At 40.2% G+C, this 21,511-nt stretch overlaps 2 protein-coding genes across 2 annotated transcripts in view; both read left to right on the plus strand.

The window, feature by feature from the left end:
• Nucleotides 1-2,146: 2,146 nt before the first annotated feature.
• On the plus strand, nt 2,147-6,147 carry LOC133641112 (uncharacterized). The gene is made up of 4 exons (XM_062034983.1): nt 2,147-2,456; nt 2,555-2,790; nt 2,886-3,048; nt 5,921-6,147. The coding sequence occupies exons 1-4, from the start codon at nt 2,413-2,415 to the stop codon at nt 6,105-6,107; spliced, it is 630 nt and encodes a 209-aa protein (XP_061890967.1). The 5' UTR covers nt 2,147-2,412; the 3' UTR covers nt 6,108-6,147.
• A 1,487-nt stretch (nt 6,148-7,634) lies between these two features.
• The window catches only part of LOC133641022 (E3 ubiquitin-protein ligase TRIM35-like), an 84,496-nt gene continuing 70,619 nt past the window's right edge, over nt 7,635-21,511 (plus strand). Inside the window, exon 1 of the mRNA XM_062034811.1 lies at nt 7,635-7,680. Within this exon, the coding sequence (XP_061890795.1) occupies nt 7,648-7,680 (33 nt within the window). The 5' untranslated portion in view covers nt 7,635-7,647. The remainder of the gene's footprint in view (nt 7,681-21,511) is intronic.

Below are 21,511 nucleotides of genomic sequence, written 5' to 3' on the forward strand. Positions count from 1 at the left end.
GAAACTCAATCTGCTCAAAGGAAGGTCAGTTTTGTAGCTTCTGTAACGAGCTAAAGTGTTTTCAGATGTGTGAACATGATTGCACAAGGGTTTTCTAATCATCAATTAGCCTTCTGAGCCAATGAGCAAACACATTGTACCATTAGAACACTGGAGTGATAGTTGCTGGAAATGAGCCTCTATACACCTATGTAGATATTGCACCAAAAAGCAGACATTTGCAGCTAGAATAGTCATTTACCACATTAGCAATGTATAGAGTGTATTTCTTTCAAGTTAAGACTAGTTTAAAGTTATCTTCATTGAAAAGTACAGTGCTTTTCCTTCAAAAATAAGGACATTTACATGTGACCCCAAACTTTTGAACGCTAGTGTGTGTATGTATATATATATATGTATATATGTACAGTATGTATGTATGAGGTGACATACATTCAGTTTGATATCAGGCTCTGTCAATAGATTATAAATAATGGCATGGTGAAATGTACGACTAAAATGTGATTATATTTAACAGATAGAAACAACATTGACAGGATTAGCCTTTCGGAATGTCTCCACGGTAAGTAAGGCTATAAACAAAAACATTTTAAAAGGTACAATTTATGTGCAGGACAGTTTGTGAGAACATCATTTAGTTTTTGAAGTGCATGGTTTTATATTCACTTACAAACATTCTCTCTCTCTTTTCTCCTTGAATCATTTTGATGAACGCCTGTGATAAAAAAAAACGAGTCGTTGCGCAGACAGTTGGTGTGAAATGACTTTTTATTGAGTCGGACTAATAAATCAAGCTTATTTGGCTGGGCTGAGGGTGATGAATCAAAGTGGTGACGTGGTGTGATACGACCACAGGATCTAAGCATGCGTTGCGGTCAAACATCCAAAATCAACCAGGAGCTGCTCTTCAATCTCCAGTTGTCTACCTTCAAGTCGTGGGTATAATTTACCCAAAGCGAGCGCCTGGCTTTGACGGCTAGTCGGTGCTACCTTCATGTATCAAAGCCATATTTCCAGTGGAGCTGATGGGCTCCACATGGCTACAGGAGGCCAAACACCAGAAGGTTAATTGTACTCTTTGTGGGGCCACCACATCTTCTTTGAATTATGCTAACATGAGTATGTTTAACTACTTGGGGATGTGTTATTACAAAATGCATAGTAACTATTGGTTGAACATTGACCTTTGGAATCTACTTTTGGCAAGTGTGCCACGTTTTTCTTCCTGGGAATATTTCACACCACCTCCTAAAAATGTCCAAAATACTCGACCCCCGGCACGCAGAACAGGGAGCAGCGTGCTTGCAATTGTGTTGCTACCCCGTAAATGAGTTAATTCAGGAACAAATGGTACTAAGCACTCTTGTTGTCAGCGTTTGTCCTTAGCTTTTAGCTCATTAACTCACAGACAAACTAAATTGACCCCTAAAGTCCACCTTTCTACTCGAGCCAACTTCCAGCAGCTCTATACAGCAGCGCATTTAGGATTGGAGAAGGTCAGGGGCTTAGGTCTTTAGGCATGTGCAAAAACATTTTTTGAAGGATGCATCCATCCATCCATCCATCCATCCATCTTCTTCCACTTATCCGAGGTCGGGTCGCGGGCACAGCCACTTGGTCCAGCTCCTCCCGGGGGATCCCGAGGCGTTCCCAGGCCAGCCGGGAGACATAGTCTTCCCAACGTGTCCTGGGTCTTCCCCGTGGCCTCCTACCGGTCGGACGTGCCCTAAACACCTCCCTAGGGAGACATTCGGGTGGCATCCTGACCAGATGCCCGAATCACCTCATCTGGCTCCTCTCCATGTGGAGGAGCAGCGGCTTTACTTTGTGCTCCTCCCGGATGACAGAGCTTCTCACCCTATCTCTAAGGGAGAGACCCGCCACCCGGCGGAGGAAACTCATTTGGGCCGCTTGTACCCGTGATCTTGTCCTTTCGGTCATGACCCAAAGCTCATGACCATAGGTGAGGATGGGAACGTAGATCGACCAGTAAATTGAGAGCTTTGCCTTCCGGCTCAGCTCCTTCTCCACCACAACGGATCGATACAGCGTCCGCATTACTGAAGATGCCACACCGATCCGCCTGTCCATCTAAAGATTTCTGTGACACAAAGAAGATTTTGGAATAAATAAACTCGGCTTCTTCGCTCCCTTTTTCCTCGGGTCTGAGATCTCTTTCATGAACTCCTGAGGCGGTTCGTATTTCTCCTTCACCAATTGTCCACAGAAGGTGCTGAAGGATTATTTTTAACTACCTTTCCTACATCTTTCATTATCTGACAGGGTTTCTGCTGACTGGGACTCCTCAGTGTCCCGAGACTCTCGCTGAACAGGAAGTTGTTATGTAATCGTCTTGAATGGCAGTCTGTTGCTAAGGAACTGTTCTGACCTTCCTATGTGTCACGACCTTGGATGGCAGCTTTAGCGACGGGACCTCAAGATGCAGCAGACGACAGGTGAGTAAAAAATAATGTTGTTTAATCACTTAAAAGGGAGTGGGAGAACAAGAACAGAAGAAGGCGAGTGCAGCTAAAAATAGTTATTTTGTTTAAAGCAATACGCCTGTCACGGCGTGGGCTCGAACCCGCTTTTTTCCGGCAGCAGGGTCTGCCAGCACCTCCGTTGGCAGCGCGCCGAGACACACCCCTGCTCGTGCTGGCTGCGTCACGCCCACATGCCGGCAAGGCTGTGGGCGATCAGCAATCTGCACACCTGGGACTGATGAGGGCGAGCGGTATAAAGACCAGTGGACCCAAGGATCCTGGCCGGAACTTAGTCTTCAGTACCCCAGTAAGCACCCCTTGTCTGGCTTCTATCCTGTGTACTCGCTCTCCCCCTGTGACTTCCTTGTTTCCGTGTCTGATGTCCGTGTTGTCCTCCCGCAGTGCTTTCCCGACTTCTTCCTGTTGTTCCCCTCTGGATTCTGGACTGCCTCCCTTCATCCTCGACCTCCACTTTGACTTCTGACGCCTCGCCGTTCTCCCTGACTATCTCCGCCAGCCCATGGACTACCTTCCTGCCTTGTCCCTTCTCCTCGTTCAACATTTGGTAAAACACTACAGCTAATCACACCCACACTTTTGAATTAGTCACACAACATTCTCTAGTTTATTTATAGTATTATTGTTGATTATTATATATATATATATATATATATATATATATATATATATATATATATATATATATATATATATATATATATATATATATATATATATATAATAAAATACATAGAGCTATACTGCCCCCTTGTGTCTGTGCCGTCAACTCCCTCCTCCAACCATAACAACGCCAAGGAGAACAATAGACATTAGGTTTAGAAAATTAGTGCAATGATCCTACCCTGTCTGGAAGACAGCGCCGGACTAAAATAGGAGACTGATTGGCAGCCAGGAGCAGGTGTGTCCCGGTTGCCAATAAGGACAAAAGTGGGGGCCAGTACTTAGTAGACAGACAGGGGAAGTTCAAAATAAGAGTACTGGACAGGAACTTAAACAGCACACAAAGAGGAGAAGAAGTCCACAAGAGTGTGACACTATGAGCGTCATTAGCTCGGCTTCTCGTGGTTACAGGCAACTGTTAGGCAGGTTTTTTCTTATGCCCGACATTATTGAAGCCGATAGTCAGCAAGAAATTCTGTAATGATGGTCTAAAACGAAAGTGATCAGTCGCTGCATCCTAGTTGCTTAAAGGCCTACTGAAAGCCACTACTAGCGACCACGCAGTCTGATAGTTTATATATCAATGATGAAATCTTAACATTATAACACATGCCAATACGGCCGGGTTAACTTATAAAGTGACATTTTAAATTTGCCGCTAAACTTCCGGTTCGAAACGCCTCTGAGGATGACGTATGCGCGTGACGTAGCCCGGGGAACACGGGTATGCCTTCCACATTGAAGCCAATACGAAAAAGCTCTGTTTTCATTTCATAATTCCACAGTATTCTGGACATCTGTGTTCGTGAATCTGTTGCAATCATGTTCATTGCATTATGGAGAAAGAAGCTGAGCAAGCAAAGAAGAAAGTTGTCGGTGCGAAACAGACGTATTTTTCGAACGAAGTCAGCAACAACAGTACACAGCCGGCGCTTCTTTGTTTACATTCCCGAAAGATGCAGTCAAGATGGAAGAACTCGGATAACAGAGACTCTAACCAGGAGGACTTTTGACTTCGATACACAGACGCCTGTAGAGAACTGGGACAACACAGACTCTTACCAGGATTACTTTGATTTGGATGACAAAGACGCAGACGTGCTACTGTGAGTATGCAGCTTTGGCTTCTAAACATTTGATCGCTTGACCGTATGTGCGCAACTTTTTTTTTGCATATGTACGTAACTTTTTTAAAATATATAAGCTTTATGAACCTTGGGTTAGGTGAACGGTCTTTTGGGCTGAGTGATTGTGTGTGTTGATCAGGTGTTTGAATTGTATTGGCGTGTTCTATGGAGCTAGGAGCTAGCAGAGGAGCTAGGAGCTAGCATAACAAACACGCAGGTGTTTTTATGCAGGATTAATTTGTGTCATATTAAATATAAGCCTGGTTGTGTTGTGGCTAATAGAGTATATATATGTCTTGTGTTTATTTACTGTTTTAGTCATTCCCAGCTGAATATCAGGTACCGTGAGTATGCAGCCTTGGCTGCTAAACATTTGATAGCTTGACCGTATGTGCGCGTCACGTACGTAACTTTTTAAAAATATATAAGCTTTATGAACATTGGGTTAGGTGAACGGTCTTTTGGGCTGAGTGATTGTGTGTGTTGATCAGGTGTTTGAATTGTATTGGCGTGTTCTATGGAGCTAGGAGCTAGCAGAGGAGCTAGGAGCTAGCATAACAAACACGCAGGTGTTTTTATGCAGGATTAATTTGTGGCATATTAAATATAAGCCTGGTTGTGTTGTGGCTAATAGAGTATATATATGTCTTGTGTTTATTTACTGTTGTAGTCATTCCCAGCTGAATATCAGGTCACCCCCGGCTCTCACAGCATCTTCCCTATCTGAATAGCTTCAACTCCCCACTAGTCCTTCACTTGCACTTTCCTCATCCACAAATCTTTCATCCTCGCTCAAATTAATGGGGAAATTGTCGCTTTCTCGGTCCGAATCTCTCTCACTTCATGCGGCCATCATTGTAAACAATAGGGAACTTTGCGTATATGTTCAACTGACTACGTCACGCTACTTCCGGTAGGGGCAAGCCTTTTTTTTATCAGATACCAAAAGTTGCGATCTTTATCGTCGTTGTTCTATACTAAATCCTTTCAGCAAAAATATGGCAATATCGCGAAATGATCAAGTATGACACATAGAATAGATCTGCTATCCACGTTTAAATAAAAAAAATTCATTTCAGTAGGCCTTTAAATGAATGTGTATAATCCGTACTCACAATATGTTTTCATAGCGTGTTGTCAAACTCACCATGGACTCTGCAACATTGCATTGAGAGCAAGAATGACTTCAATGAAACATTCCTGTGAAGCTGCAACGAGTAGCATCTTACATGTCGCAGCTATCCAGCTAAACGCTCTGGAACCATGACTGATGCTTGTAAGTATGTGCGGAGACAGTCCTGGTTTATGCAAGACCCCCAGAGTACCATACTGCTGCATTCCGGGGAAATAACACATTTCTGTGCGAACCTAACCCGAGCCAGAAGAGCATCCACCCACAATCTGACTTTCCAATCCTCTCCCGTTGAAAGCCTCATGAAATACAAGTCAGGAAGTTACACACTTGTGCTAATGCTTTATTTTCCTAGTCAGTACGAGCATGTCTACTAGCAGTTCTGTAAACTTTTAAAAGTGGTCCAATACGTTAAAGCACTTTTTGGGGGAATTTTGCCTATCGTTCACAATCATTATGAGAGACATGAATACAAATCTTCTTTCATTTTTTTTTAGGACTTTAAAGGTGATAAACGCTTGGAAGATGCGGTTAATGGGAGTCACTGTTGTAGCCTTCAAAGTCTATACAACAACTTCAAAACCCTCCATCAACTGCAAGTATATATATAATGTAGTAACAGACACCTTCATAACAATATGTAATATGTACAATATACACACTGCAAGTATATATATAATGTAGTAACAGACACCTTCATAACAATATGTAATATGTACAATATACACACTGCAAGTATATATATCATGTAGTAACAGACACCTTCATAACAATATGTAATATGTACAATATACACACTGCAAGTATATATATCATGTAGTAACAGACACCTTCATAACAATATGTAATATGTACAATATACCCACTGCAAGTATATATATCATGTAGTAACAGACACCTTCATAACAATATGTAATATGTACAATATACCCACTGCAAGTATATATATCATGTAGTAACAGACACCTTCATAACAATATGTAATATGTACAATATACACACTGCAAGTATATATATAATGTAGTACCAGACACCTTCATAACAATATGTAATATGTACAATATACCCACTGCAAGTATATATATCATGTAGTAACAGACACCTTCATAACAATATGTAATATGTACAATATACACACTGCAAGTATATATATAATGTAGTAACAGACACCTTCATAACAATATGTAATATGTACAATATACACACTGCAAGTATATATATCATGTAGTAACAGACACCTTCATAACAATATGTAATATGTACAATATACACACTGCAAGTATATATATCATGTAGTAACAGACACCTTTATAACAATATGTAATATGTACAATATACCCACTGCAAGTATATATATCATGTAGTAACAGACACCTTCATAACAATATGTAATATGTACAATATACACACTGCAAGTATATATATCATGTAGTAACAGACACCTTCATAACAATATGTAATATGTACAATATACACATTGCAAGTATATATATCATGTAGTAACAGACACCTTCATAACAATATGTAATATGTACAATATACACACTGCAAGTATATATATAATGTAGTAACAGACACCTTCATAACAATATGTAATATGTACAATATACACATTGCAAGTATATATATAATGTAGTAACAGACACCTTCATAACAATATGTAATATGTACAATATACACACTGCAAGTATATATATCATGTAGTAACAGACACCTTCATAACAATATGTAATATGTACAATATACACACTGCAAGTATATATATAATGTAGTAACAGACATCTTCATAACAATATGTAATATGTACAATATACACACTGCAAGTATATATATAATGTAGTAACAGACACCTTCATAACAATATGTAATATGTACAATATACACACTGCAAGTATATATATAATGTAGTAACAGACACCTTCATAACAATATGTAATATGTACAATATACACACTGCAAGTATATATATCATGTAGTAACAGACACCTTCATAACAATATGTGTTGTGGTGATCTGTGGGGTGAGGTTGGCCTGTGAGCGTGTGCTGATGACATCATCCTCACCTCTCCACAGTGGAGCGCACAGGTGAGCACAATCAGACTAATTGGCACAGGTGAGCACAATCAGACTAATTGGCTGCTCAGAACTTTGTGCAGTGGTCCTGCAGAGCAGCTGATGGCAGCAGAGCAGCAACATGGTGTACTCAATCTTTGGACTGAAAGGCATGGGGGAAAAGGAAAAGACCCAAGAGGCTCTGGTAAGCTCACCTCTTTTTTACTGGGCCCAAAGTAAGGTGAGGTTGGGGTGGCGGAGTTGGGAGAGTGGCCGTGCCAGCAACCTAATCTCCTCAAAGGTGCCAGTGAGAGCGACACAGACCCCTCAGACCATGGCACACGTGTCATTCCAAAAGTCATGAAGATATTTTATGAAGGTTGAAAAGTGACTTAGTGCTGCTTTAACACGTTATTGCATTCACTTTTACAGTACTACTGAAAATATAGTTCTTTGTTTGCCTAGAAACTTTGGACTGTACTCTTATTAGAATCATGATCAAATAATGTCAATATCACAACAATAATGTAATGATCTTGAAAACATGTGTAGGAGGTACAAAATAATAGATGTCAGCAAAACTAGCCATGAATTTACTTACACTATATTGCCTAAAGTATTTGGCCAGCCATCCACATGGTGAGAATCAGGTGTCCTAATCACTTGGCCCGGTGTATCAAATCAAGCACTTAGGCATGGAGACTGTTTCTGCAAACATTTGTGAAAGAATGGGCCGCTCTCAGTGATTTCCAGCATGGAACTGTCACAGGATGCCACCTGTGCAACAAATCCAGTTATGAAATGTCCTCGCTCCTAAATATTCCAAAGTCAACTTAATTATAAGTAAAGTGAAGAGTTTGGGAACAACAGCAACTCAGCCAGCAAGTGGTAGGCCAGGTAAACTGACAGAGAGGTCAGCATAGTGCAAAGACTTTCTGCACAGTCACTTGCTACAGAGCTCCAAACTTCATGTCACCTTCCAATTAGCCCACGTACAGTACGCAGAGAGCTTCATGGAATGGGGTTCCATGGCCGAGCAGCCGCATCTAAGCCATACATCACCAAGTCCAATGCAAAGCGTGGGATGCAGTGGTGTAAAGGACATCACCACTGGACTCTAGAGCAGTGGAGACGCCTTCTCTGGACTGATGAATCACACTTTTCCATCTGGCAATCTGATGGACCAGTCTGGGTTTGGAGGTTGCCAGGAGAACGCTACATTTCAGACTGCATTGTGCCGAGTGGGAAATTTGGTGGAGGAGGAATTATGGTGTGGGGTTGTTTTTCAGGAGTTAGTTCCAGTGAAAGGAACTTTGAATGCTTCAGGATACCAAAACATGTTGGACAATTCCATGCTCCCAATCTTGCGGGAACAGTTTGGAGCGGGCCCCTTCCTCTTCCAACATGACTGTGCACCAGTGCACAAAGCAAGGTACATGGTGTGGATGAACTTGACTGGCCTGCACAGAGTCCTGACCTGAACCCGATAGAACACCTTTGGGATGAATTAGAACGGAGACTGAGAGCCAGGCCTTCTCCACCAACATCAGTGTGTGACCTCACCAATGCACTTTTGGAAGAATGGTGGAACATTCCTATAAACACACTCCGCAACCTTGTGGACAGCCTTCCCAGAAGAGTTGAAGCTGTAATAGCTGCAAAAGGTCAAGTGAACCCTATGGGTTAGGAATGGGATGGCACTTCAAGGTCATATGTGAGTCAAGGCAGGTGGACAAATACTTTTGGCAATATAGTGTAGTATGCGTACCTAAATGGTGAGGTATCGCTGGTGTAGGTGAGGTCAGCCCCACATTTATAATTAGAAATTATCATTTAAAATATACTGTATATATATATATATATATATATATATATATATATATATATATATATATATATATATATATATATATATATATATATATATATATATATATATATATATATATATAATTTATTTATTTTTATTTTTTTTTTCATTGAGTTGAACTCTTCCTCTCTTTAAAAATGTCACTCTTTTTTTTAAATTGCAGACACAAAAGTGTCCATCAGGGCTTTAAAAACATTGCAATTGTGAAAACCTTGATTATGGCAATGATAACTACATATTTATTCACACCTCTATCCTCTCTCCACAACATAAATGTCATATTTTGCTCCTTTTTTGTCAACCCTGAGACATGTTGTGTTGTTTCTTTGGCATCGTTCATCACACTCCTCCTGTAAGTGTTTTTTCTAGGGCCAGGTCTTTAAATGTTCTATTATTTTGACATGAGAAAATCTGCTGGGAAAATAAAAGCTGTAACATATGCTTTGCATTTTCTACTTCTGTTCAAACAAAATGAACGTATGCAAGGCTGCCATCGCTGGTGGGAAAGGAAAACATTTGTCACCATCCCGCTGAGCGTCTGAGGGTGTCACACTTTTTTACTACTGGTGTGTGCAAGGAGGGCCGTGTTCTCCAGCAAATCAGTCAGCGTGTTGTTCAAACACATTCATTGTCTGGAGGAGAAATACTTCAGTGTGTGAAAGAAGCAAAAAGTCAATATGTCCTCCCATGTGTGTGTCAGGCTGAGAGAACTGCAACCTCCATTATTATTATTATTATTATTACGCTACCAGTTTCTTTTTGTAAAAATGCATAATCTTCAAGTGTACAAAACTCACTCACTAGCCCAGGTGTCGGGATCCCAAAATGTTGAAAGAGCCGTATTGGACCAAAAATACAAAACATTAAATCTGTCTGACGGCGAGACACAGCTGGCAGGTGATTAGATTCCACAGGTGGTACGTGTTAATCTAATTATCTGTTGTCTTTAAGAGTAAGCGGCCGGGAGCAGGAGGGGAGGAAGGATACGGACGTGGCTAAAAAGTCATGGTAACATCCATGTACATTAAAAGTCTTTGCACGCCTGGCTCCTGTGAAGTGTGTGTCAGTGGGGCCGCTAGGAAGCCACTTCCACACTGTTATACATGTATTTTGTGCACGATTACAATTGATGTTTATATATTTACTTGAGTAAAAAGCATTCATTTTAAATACAAAATTAAAATGGTTATGTTATAATTTGAATTTTCTACATTTATAAATGTTGTAGTTTTTACCTTCCATAACGTGTCTACTGACAGATATAAGTTAGAATTAAAGCTGCAAGCAGCGATGGACGGGACCGACTTTGAGGGCTCATAAAATCCAAACCGGAGCAGTAATTCAAACTCTTTCATCAACTTTTAATCAGAAGGGTTCAATCTCTCTCCTGTGCTAGTTTGAAGCCGACACGACAAACGCGCTCAGAGGAGATAATGTTTGAAAAAAGGTGACTGTTTTTACACAACTTTTGTTTTGAAGGGGGAATTGCAAACTTCCTGTTGATTTTTGCTGGGGGTTGTCAATGTATGAAATGTAGGTCTAAGTGAGACCTACATAGAGGTTTTTGTTTCATGTCTCTTTGACATTCCTACTGGGAGTTACAGTTGTCTGTGTTTTCTTCCTAGGGGGCGCTAGAGCGCAATTTTGAGTTTTGGGGTTTTGTTTTTTGATTAGATCGCAATTTTTGCCAGTCCTGATGTGTCTGTCCAATTTGGTGAGTTTTGAAGCATGTTAAGGGGGTCAAATTACAGCTCAAAGAGGCGGCGGTATAATAATAAAACGCTAGAAATTCAATAGGGTCCTCTGTCCCAAAGGGACTCGGTCCCTAATAATAATAAAACGCTAGAAATTCAATGGGGTCCTCTGTCCCAAAGGGACTCGGTCCCTAATAATAATAAAACGCTAGAAATTCAATAGGGTCCTCTGTCCCAAAGGGACTCGGTCCCTAATAACAATAAAACGCTAGAAATTCAATGGGGTCCTCTGTCCCAAAGGGACTCGGTCCCTAATAATAATAAAACGCTAGAAATTCAATAGGGTCCTCTGTCCCAAAGGGACTCGGTCCCTAATAACAATAAAACGCTAGAAATTCAATAGGGTCCTCTGTCCCAAAGGGACTCGGTCCCTAATAATAATAAAACGCTAGAAATTCAATAGGGTCCTCGGTCCCTAATAACAATAAAACGCTAGAAATTCAATAGGGTCCTCTGTCCCAAAGGGACTCGGTCCCTAATAATAATAAAACGCTAGAAATTCAATGGGGTCCTCTGTCCCAAAGGGACTCGGTCCCTAATAATAATAAAACGCTAGAAATTCAATAGGGTCCTCTGTCCCAAAGGGACTCGGTCCCTAATAACAATAAAACGCTAGAAATTCAATGGGGTCCTCTGTCCCAAAGGGACTCGGTCCCTAATAATAATAAAACGCTAGAAATTCAATAGGGTCCTCTGTCCCAAAGGGACTCGGTCCCTAATAACAATAAAACGCTAGAAATTCAATAGGGTCCTCTGTCCCAAAGGGACTCGGTCCCTAATAATAATAAAACGCTAGAAATTCAATAGGGTCCTCGGTCCCTAATAACAATAAAACGCTAGAAATTCAATAGGGTCCTCTGTCCCAAAGGGACTCGGTCCCTAACTATACACTACTTTGTATTAGAAATGTTGTAGTTTTTACCTTCCATAACGTGTCTACTGACAGATATAAGTTAAAACTACTTCGTATTAGAAATGGCAACAGCGGAGGATGCATGTGCATGTACGAGCCAGTCTGCCCCACAACAAGAGGATAGAGAAAAGTGGGGTGTGACAATCTGTCATGTTCACGTCTTTTTTGTGTTTCCTTAGTTGGTGTTTATTTCCTGTCAGCGCTCTTATTTTAGTTCCACTTCCTGCTTGTTTTCCCTGAGCTTTATTCCCCCTCACCTGATTGGCCGCCCGGCCACACCTGTCGTCAATCCGCTGGCTGCTATTCACGCCTGCCTCGCCCTCCAGTCAGGGCTCGACGATAGTTCCCTGTGTTTCCTGCATGTGCACTTACCAGTTGCACTATTTCCTTTTTGACATGAAAGTCATGTTTACCTGCCATCTCTGCTTCCCGGGGTTCAACACCAACAGAACCTGACATGGGGAACTTCATGGCTGCAATGCTGGCCTACAAAGGCGGACTGGCACAAAGCTCTTGGGCCGCATAATGAAATATGCAAGCATTCGGGGGCCAATTTGATATTTTAAACTTTAAAAAGCAATAAAGTATATATTGTAGCTATGAGGACTCCCCTCAATGTTGGTGAGTGTTAAAGGTCCCAGTCATTAGTGCTAAAAAAAAAGTTTTATATTCATATTTGTTTTACTTTCCACGCCTAAATATCTATACATCAATTTCAGGTCTATCCGTTGACATATTATAAAGTCAAAACTTTATTATCTTTTATGCCCTTTTTTGTAAAACGTGTTTTTAATGAGAAATCCTAAAATAGTTCCTGTGGATTTTTGTTGTACCTCGGAACTCAATCTTAGTGACTAAAGTTCCTGCGCTCAAAATCCATCTCCTGGCTGGTCTTGCGCCATCCAGCGTCACCACGAAGAGCGTTCATGAGGTCTCGGCAGTTGTGGACAAACATCTGGATGTGATTTCTGTCATGTGACAGCTTTGACCCGACAGCTGATCCGACCTCGGAGTTGAAAATCCATACTTGAGTTGGTATGGCTCTTTCCTTTGATTGCCAGATGTGCTTCTGCATTTGAAGGCTGCTTCAGATTTAGACCAAACAAAAACATCTTGGTGTGTCCACTCTGCTTCTGAGGTAGTTCCAAGAAGGTACTTCTTTGATGGGTTCTCCGTGGATGGAACAGGCTGGATGGTGCTGGACTTCAGCAGCTCCCCCTGGTGTGGTGTGGTGTTAGTCCTGCAGCTGCAGATGTTGCTGCCGGCCAGGAGGTCTAGTCCCGGACCTTCTTCTGATGTTGCTGCCGGTCAGGAGGTCTAGTCCCGGACCTTCTTCTGATGTTGCTGCCGGCCAGGAGGTCTAGTCCCGGACCTTCTTCTGATGTTGGTGCCGGCCAGGAGGTCTAGTCCCGGACCTTCTTCTGATGTTGCTGCCGGCCAGGAGGTCTAGTCCCGGACCTTCTTCTGATGTTTCTGCCGGCCAGGAGGTCTAGTCCTGGACCTTCTTCTGATGTTGCTGCCGGCCAGGAGGTCTAGTCCCGGACCTTCTTCTGATGTTGCTGCCGGCCAGGAGGTCTAGTCCCGGACCTTCTTCTGATGTTGGTGCCGGCCAGGAGGTCTAGTCCCGGACCTTCTTCTGATGTTGCTGCCGGCCAGGAGGTCTAGTCCCGGACCTTCTTCTGATGTTTCTGCCGGCCAGGAGGTCTAGTCCTGGACCTTCTTCTGATGTTGCTGCCGGCCAGGAGGTCTAGTCCTGGACCTTCTTCTGATGTTGCTGCCGGCCAGGAGGTCTAGTCCCGGACCTTCTTCTGATGTTGCTGCCGGCCAGGAGGTCTAGTCCCGGACCTTCTTCTGATGTTGCTGCCGGCCAGGAGGTCTAGTCCCGGACCTTCTTCTGATGTTGCTGCCGGCCAGGAGGTCTAGTCCCGGACCTTCTTCTGATGTTGCTGCCGGCCAGGAGGTCTAGTCCCGGACCTTCTTCTGATGTTGCTGCCGGCCAGGAGTTCTAGTCCTGGACCTTCTTCTGATGTTGCTGCCGGCCAGGAGTTCTAGTCCTGGACCTTCTTCTGTGTTTGTGGCACACGTTCAAGCTCTTGTGCAAAGTCGTGCTTCTCTTGTGTTTTGGGAGATCGGATGTCTTCATATTTCGTGTTCTCTGATCATTTCCTTCATTGGCACTGACCAGGCGGAACCTTCACCCATGACCGCATGACCGACCGCATTTATAATCACCGGATTCACAAATCTGTACACTTTCTCAAAAACCTTACGACCCGGTGCCCCTTACGTACGTATTAATTCTGCTTGTGCCTACCGACCTCGGAGTCATTGTATTTGGTGCATGGTGTAATGATTAAGTGTGGCAGGTAGATGGCAGTCACACAAAAGAAATAAGTGTGGACCGCAGGTTGACTGACCCTGTTCAATAAATGACTCTAGCAAGTACAGGTTAGCAAGCAACACCAAAACTGTTGATATATCATTGAGAATATAGAACGTTATACACGGCACTCCAAAATCTGTGAAAATATTTTAGTACGACTTTGGTAAGCTGCGATTTTCGGTGCATTACAGCTACCATAGTCAGACGTACTGTGCTTCAACGTCCGGATATTATTATAAGGAACCCAAAATGGCACCTACTTGGAGATGTTATCTGGCGTTTTGTTTTCGCCCAACTGGTCTTACCTATTAACGCCTGCTGATGGATCTGCAAAAGTCTCGAACATTCGTGCACGTCCGCCATTGTAGCCTGCGCCGTAGTCAATGAGCTCCTTCTTTTTCTCCAACCTCTCATCGTGGGACATCCATCCTCCCCTGTTGACATTTTTTAACATAAAGTAGCGTACACTTCTAACTTATATCCGTCAGTTCAGCACCTCCAAGTCCGAGTCCATGGTTCTCGCCCGGAAAAGGGTGAAGTGCCATCTCCAAGTTTGGGAGGAGATCTTGCCCCAAGTGGAGGAGTTCAAGTACTTTACAGTCTTGTTCACGAGTGAGGGAAGAGTGGATGGTGAGATGGACAGGCGGATCGGTGCTGCGTCTTCAGTAATGCGGACGCTGTATCGATCCGTTGTGGTGAAGAAGGAGCTGAGCCGGAAGGCAAAGCTCTCAATTTAGCGGTCGATCTACGTTCCCATCCTCACCTATGGTCATGAGCTTTGGGTTATGACCGAAAGGACAAGATCACGGGTACAAGCGGCCCAAATGAGTTTCATCCGCCGGGTGGTGGGTCTCTCCCTTAGAGATAGGGTGAGAAGCTCTGTCATCCGGGGGGAGCTCAAAGTAAAGCCGCTGCTCCTCCACATGGAGAGGAGCCAGATGAGGTGGTTCGGGCATCTGGTCAGGATGCCACCCGAACGCCTCCCTAGGGAGGTGTTTAGGGCACGTCTGACTGGTAGGAGGCCACGGGGAAGACCCAGGACACGTTGGGTAGACTATGTCTCCCAGCTGGCCTGGGAACGCCTCGGGATCCCCCGGGAGGAGCTGGACCAAGTGGCTTCTGGGCTTCCCTGCTTAGGCTGCTGCCCCCGCAACCCGACCCCAGATAAGCAGTAGAAAATGGATGCATGGATATATATATTTGTTGTAAACGCCTTTTTCAGATTGCCAAATCCCATTCGAGGTACTTCTCCGGTCATAAAAAACCTGATCCTCACCCCAGCAAAGTAAACATTCGCCGCCTCAGTTTGACGCCATGCTGGATGCAAACAAATCCCACAATCCTTTGCTATCCGAGCGCAGGACGCGCGCAATGACTTGGAATCCTGGTCAGGTGCATCTTCTGATTGAGCTTCCAGCCTCTATTGGGGTTACTACAAACATACCCCCAGTTTGTCCAACTAGGATTTTTAAATACCCCAAAAATGACCTTCGTTTCTAAAACGTGTTAATGTCCCAAAAGTGATCAAAATACTGACTATTTGCCGTTTCCGTTATTTTCCGTGCGTATGAACGTGGTCATTGTTGCAGTAAGGTTGCAACTGGTAGAAATGTTGATGGTGATGGGTCAGTACCTGGTCATACCTATTTGTCTTTAATAAAGTCAAACACAAATAATGCAAGAAGAGAAGTGACTTCACTTCTGGTGGTGGCTCCTTGTTTGGTGTCTTACCTTTTACATAATAAGAAGGTCACAAATCATATAGACTATGATTGACTAAGCCTAACCTAGTTTTCATTGTGCCCGATAATCAACTAATGACACAATCATCTTGACTTTGGACACAATGCACACCAGCGAATGAAGGGCATACTTACTCAACAGCCACACATGTCACACTGAGGGTGGCAGTATGAACAACGCCAACACTGTCATAAACATGTGCCATATAGTGAAACCACACTAAACAACACTGTCATAAACATGTGCCATATAGTGAAACCACACTAAACAACACTGTCATAAATATGTGCCATATAGTGAAACCACACTAAACAACACTGTCATAAACATGTGCCATATAGTGAAACCACACTAAACAACACTGTCATAAACATGTGCCATATAGTGAAACCACACTAAACAACACTGTCATAAACATGTGCCATATAGTGAAACCACACTAAACAACACTGTCATAAACATGTGCCATATAGTGAAACCACACTAAACAACACTGTCATAAACATGTGCCATATAGTGAAACCACACTAAATAACACTGTCATAAACATGTGCCATATAGTGAAACCACACTAAACAACACTGTCATAAACATGTGCCATATAGTGAAACCACACTAAACAACACTGTCATAAACATGTGCCATGTAGTGAAACCACACTAAACAACACTGTCATAAACATGTGCCATATAGTGAAACCACACTAAACAACACTGTCATAAACATGTGCCATATAGTGAAACCACACTAAACAACACTGTCATAAACATGTGCCATATAGTGAAACCACACTAAACAACACTGTCATAAACATGTGCCATATAGTGAAACCACACTAAACAACACTGTCATAAACATGTGCCATATAGTGAAACCCCACTAAACAACACTGTCATAAATATGTGCCATATAGTGAAACCACACTAAACAACACTGTCATAAACATGTGCCATATAGTGAAACCACACTAAACAACACTGTCATAAACATGTGCCATATAGTGAAACCCCACTAAACAACACTGTCATAAACATGTGCCATATAGTGAAACCTCACTAAACAACACTGTCATAAACATGTGCCATATAGTGAAACCCCCACTAAACAACACTGTCATAAACATGTGCCATATAGTGAAACCACACTAAACAACACTGTCATAAACATGTGCCATATAGTGAAACCACACTAAACAACACTGTCATAAACATGTGCCATATAGTGAAACCACACTAAACAACACTGTCATAAACATGTGCCATATAGTGAAACCACACTAAACAACACTGTCATAAACATGTGCCATATAGTGAAACCACACTAAACAACACTGTCATAAACATGTGCCATATAGTGAAACCACACTAAACAACACTGTCATAAACATGTGCCATATAGTGAAACCACACTAAACAACACTGTCATAAACATATGCCATATAGTGAAACCACACTAAACAACACTGTCATAAACATGTGCCATATAGTGAAACCACACTAAACAACACTGTCATAAACATGTGCCATATAGTGAAACCACACTAAACAACACTGTCATAAACATGTGCCATATAGTGAAACCACACTAAACAACACTGTCATAAATATGTGCCATATAGTGAAATCCCATTAAACAACACTGTCATAAATATGTGCCATATAGTGAAACCACACTAAACAACACTGTCATAAACATGTGCCACATAGTGAAACCACACTAAACAACAACGACAAACACGTTTTGGGAGAATATTTGCATCGCAACACAACATAAACACAACACAACAGAACAAATTCCCAGAATTCCCTGCAGCGCTAACTCTTCCGGGACGCTACAATACAAACACTGTAATGATACCAAGTACAAGAGTGTATCTGGTCGATACTGTTATGATTAAATGTATATTTTTAACCGTCACAAAATATTTTTTCTTTTTTATTCATATTGACTTTACTCTTCATTCATCAAAGTGAATTCATGTTGATTAAGTTTTTTGTTGTTGTTTTTATTTAGTTCCTTGCACTCTCTGAAGGCTGGCAGGGTCTGAAAGCATATTCACTTTTACAAGCACTTTCACAACCACTTTCTTCACGATACCATGCGATATTGAGGAGTGTCCCGCTGAGTTAGTGAGCTCTGGAGGCAAGTTTAATTGTTGCAGGTGCTAGGACTTGGCACACAGAGCTGGGACTATTAGGGATCTCGCAAGTAAAAAGTCCAGCGTTAGCACGTGTGGACACAAACAACAGAGCGTGGGTCCAAGACAGCTGGGTCTGACTGACACTGCTGGGCCAAGTCTCAGGACCGAGGTGCAGCACCACCTCTTTTTTACGTTCTGTTCCAGATTGACAGTCAACAGGAGTCGGCCATCAAACAGGCTAACGTACCAGGAGAGTGGAATATATCACCATATATATACACTCATATATAGTGAATATATCCATATACATACACTCATATATAATGAATATATCCATATATATACACTCATATATAGTGAATATATCATCATATATATACACTCATATATAGTAAATATATCCATATATATACACTCATATATAGTGAATATATCATCATATATATACACTCATATATAGTAAATATATCCATATATATACACTCATATATAGTGAATATATCCATATATATACACTCATATATAGTGAATATATCCATATATATACACTCATATATAGTGAATATATCATCATATATATACACTCATATATAGTGAATATATCATCATATATATACACTCATACATAGTGAATATATCCATATATATACACTCATATACAGTGAATATATCCATATATATACACTCATATATAGTGAATATATCATCATATATATACACTCATATATAGTGAATATATCCATATATATACACTCATATATAGTGAATATATCCATATATATACACATATATAGTGAATATATCCATATATATACACTCATATATAGTGAATATATCCATATATATACACTCATATATAGTGAATATATCATCATATATATACACTCATATATAGTGAATATATCCATATATATACACTCATATATAGTGAATATATCCATATATATATACACTCATATATAGTGAATATATCCATATATATACACTCATATATAGTGAATATATCCATATATATACACTCATATATAGTGAATATATTCATATATATACACTCATATATAGTGAATATATCATATATATACACTCATATATAGTGAATATATCCATATATATACACTCATATATAGTGAATATATTCATATATATACACTCATATATAGTGAATATCACCATATATATACACTCATATATAGTGAATATATCCATATATATACACTCATATATAGTGAATATATCCATATATATACTCTCATATATAGTGAATACATCCATATATATACACTCATATATAGTGAATATATCCATATATATACACTCATATATAGTGAATATATCCATATATATACACTCATATATAATGAATATATCCACATATATACACTCATATATAGTGAATATATCCATATATATACACTCATATATAGTGAATATATCCATATGTATACTCTCATATATAGTGAATATATCCATATATATACACTCAAATATAGTGAATATATCCATATATATACACTCATACATAGTGAATATATCCATATATATACACTCATATATAGTGAATATATCCATATATATACACTCATATATAGTGAATATATCCATGTATATACACTCATATATAGTGAATATATCCATATATATACTCTCATATATAGTGAATATATCCATATATATACACTCATATATAGTGAATATATCCATATATATACGCTCATATATAGTGAATATATCCATATATATACACTCATATATAGTGAATATATCCATATATATACACTCATATATAATGAATATATCCACATATATACACTCATATATAGTGAATATATCCATATATATACACTCATATATAGTGAATATATCCATATATATACACTCATATATAGTGAATATATCCATATATATATACACTCATATAAAGTGAATATATCCATATATATACACTCATATATAGTGAATATATCCATATATATACACTCATATATAGTGAATATCACCATATATATACACTCATATATAGTGAATACATCCATATGTATACACTCATATATAGTGAATATATCCATATATATACACTCATATATAGTGAATATATCCATATATATACACTCATATATAGTGAATATATCCATATATATACACTCATATATAGTGAATATATCCATATATATACACTCATATATAGTGAATATATCCATATATATACACTCATATATAGTGAATATATCCATATATATACACTCATATATAGTGAATATATCCAAGCTATCACCATGTACAGTCTCCATCAAAGTGTACATCCACTTGTAAATAACAAAATGTCATGGCTGTCTTGACTTTACAATCATTTCTACAACTCTTATTTGTTTGTGATGTAGTGATTGGAGCACATACTTGTTGCTCACAAAAAACATTCATGAAGTTTGCTTCTTTTATGAATTTATTATGAGTCTACTGAAAATGTGAGGGTCAAAAGTATACATACAGCAATGTTAATATTTGCTTACTTGGCAAGTTGACCTGCAATAAGGCGCTTTTGGTAGCCATCCACAAGCTTCTGCTTGACCACTAAATTGCTGCAGTTCAGCTAAATGTGTTGCTTTTCTGACATGGACTTGTTTCTTCAGCATTGTCCACACCTTTAAGTCAGGCCATTCTAAAACCTTCATTCTAGCCTGATTTATCCATTCCTTTACCACTTTTGAGGTGTGTTTGGGGTCATTGTCCTGTTGGAACACCCAACAAGACCCAACCTCCGGGCTGATGATTTTAGCTTGTCCTGAACAATTTGGAGCTAATCCTCCTTTTTCATTGTCCCGTTTAAAGCAGCAGTTCCATTGGCAGCAAAACAGGCCCAGAGCATAATACTACCACCACCATGCTTGACGGTAGGATGGTGTTCCTGGGATTAAAGGCCTCACCTTTTCTCCTCCAAACATATTGCTGGGTATTGTGGCCAAACAGCTCACTTGTTGTTCCATCTGACCACAGAACTTTCCTCCAGAAGGTCTTATCTTTGTCCATGTGATGTCGGATTATTTTTATACTTTTCGGTACTTTTTGGTACTTTTCTAAATAAAGGGGACCACAAAATGTTTTAATTATTGTCTTTATTGTAACAACAAATGTTAGTGTACATGAAACATATGTTTATTATTGTCATTTAGTCCTTAAATAAAATAGACAACTTGTCTTTTAGTAGTAAGTAAACAAACAAAGACTCCTAATTATGC

The sequence above is a fragment of the Entelurus aequoreus genome, linkage group LG23 (assembly GCF_033978785.1).
Source record: "Entelurus aequoreus isolate RoL-2023_Sb linkage group LG23, RoL_Eaeq_v1.1, whole genome shotgun sequence".
Classification (NCBI taxonomy): domain Eukaryota; kingdom Metazoa; phylum Chordata; class Actinopteri; order Syngnathiformes; family Syngnathidae; genus Entelurus; species Entelurus aequoreus.

Coding starts and splice junctions, on each gene's coding strand:
- LOC133641112 (XM_062034983.1), top strand. CDS start 2,413: ATGGCAGCTTTAGCGACGGGACCTCAAGATGCAGCAGACGACAG. Junction 2,791..2,885: donor ACTTAGTCTTCAGTACCCCA/GTAAGCACCCCT, acceptor GTCCTCCCGCAG/TGCTTTCCCGACTTCTTCCT. Junction 3,049..5,920: donor TTCTCCTCGTTCAACATTTG/GTAAAACACTAC, acceptor ATTTTTTTTTAG/GACTTTAAAGGTGATAAACG.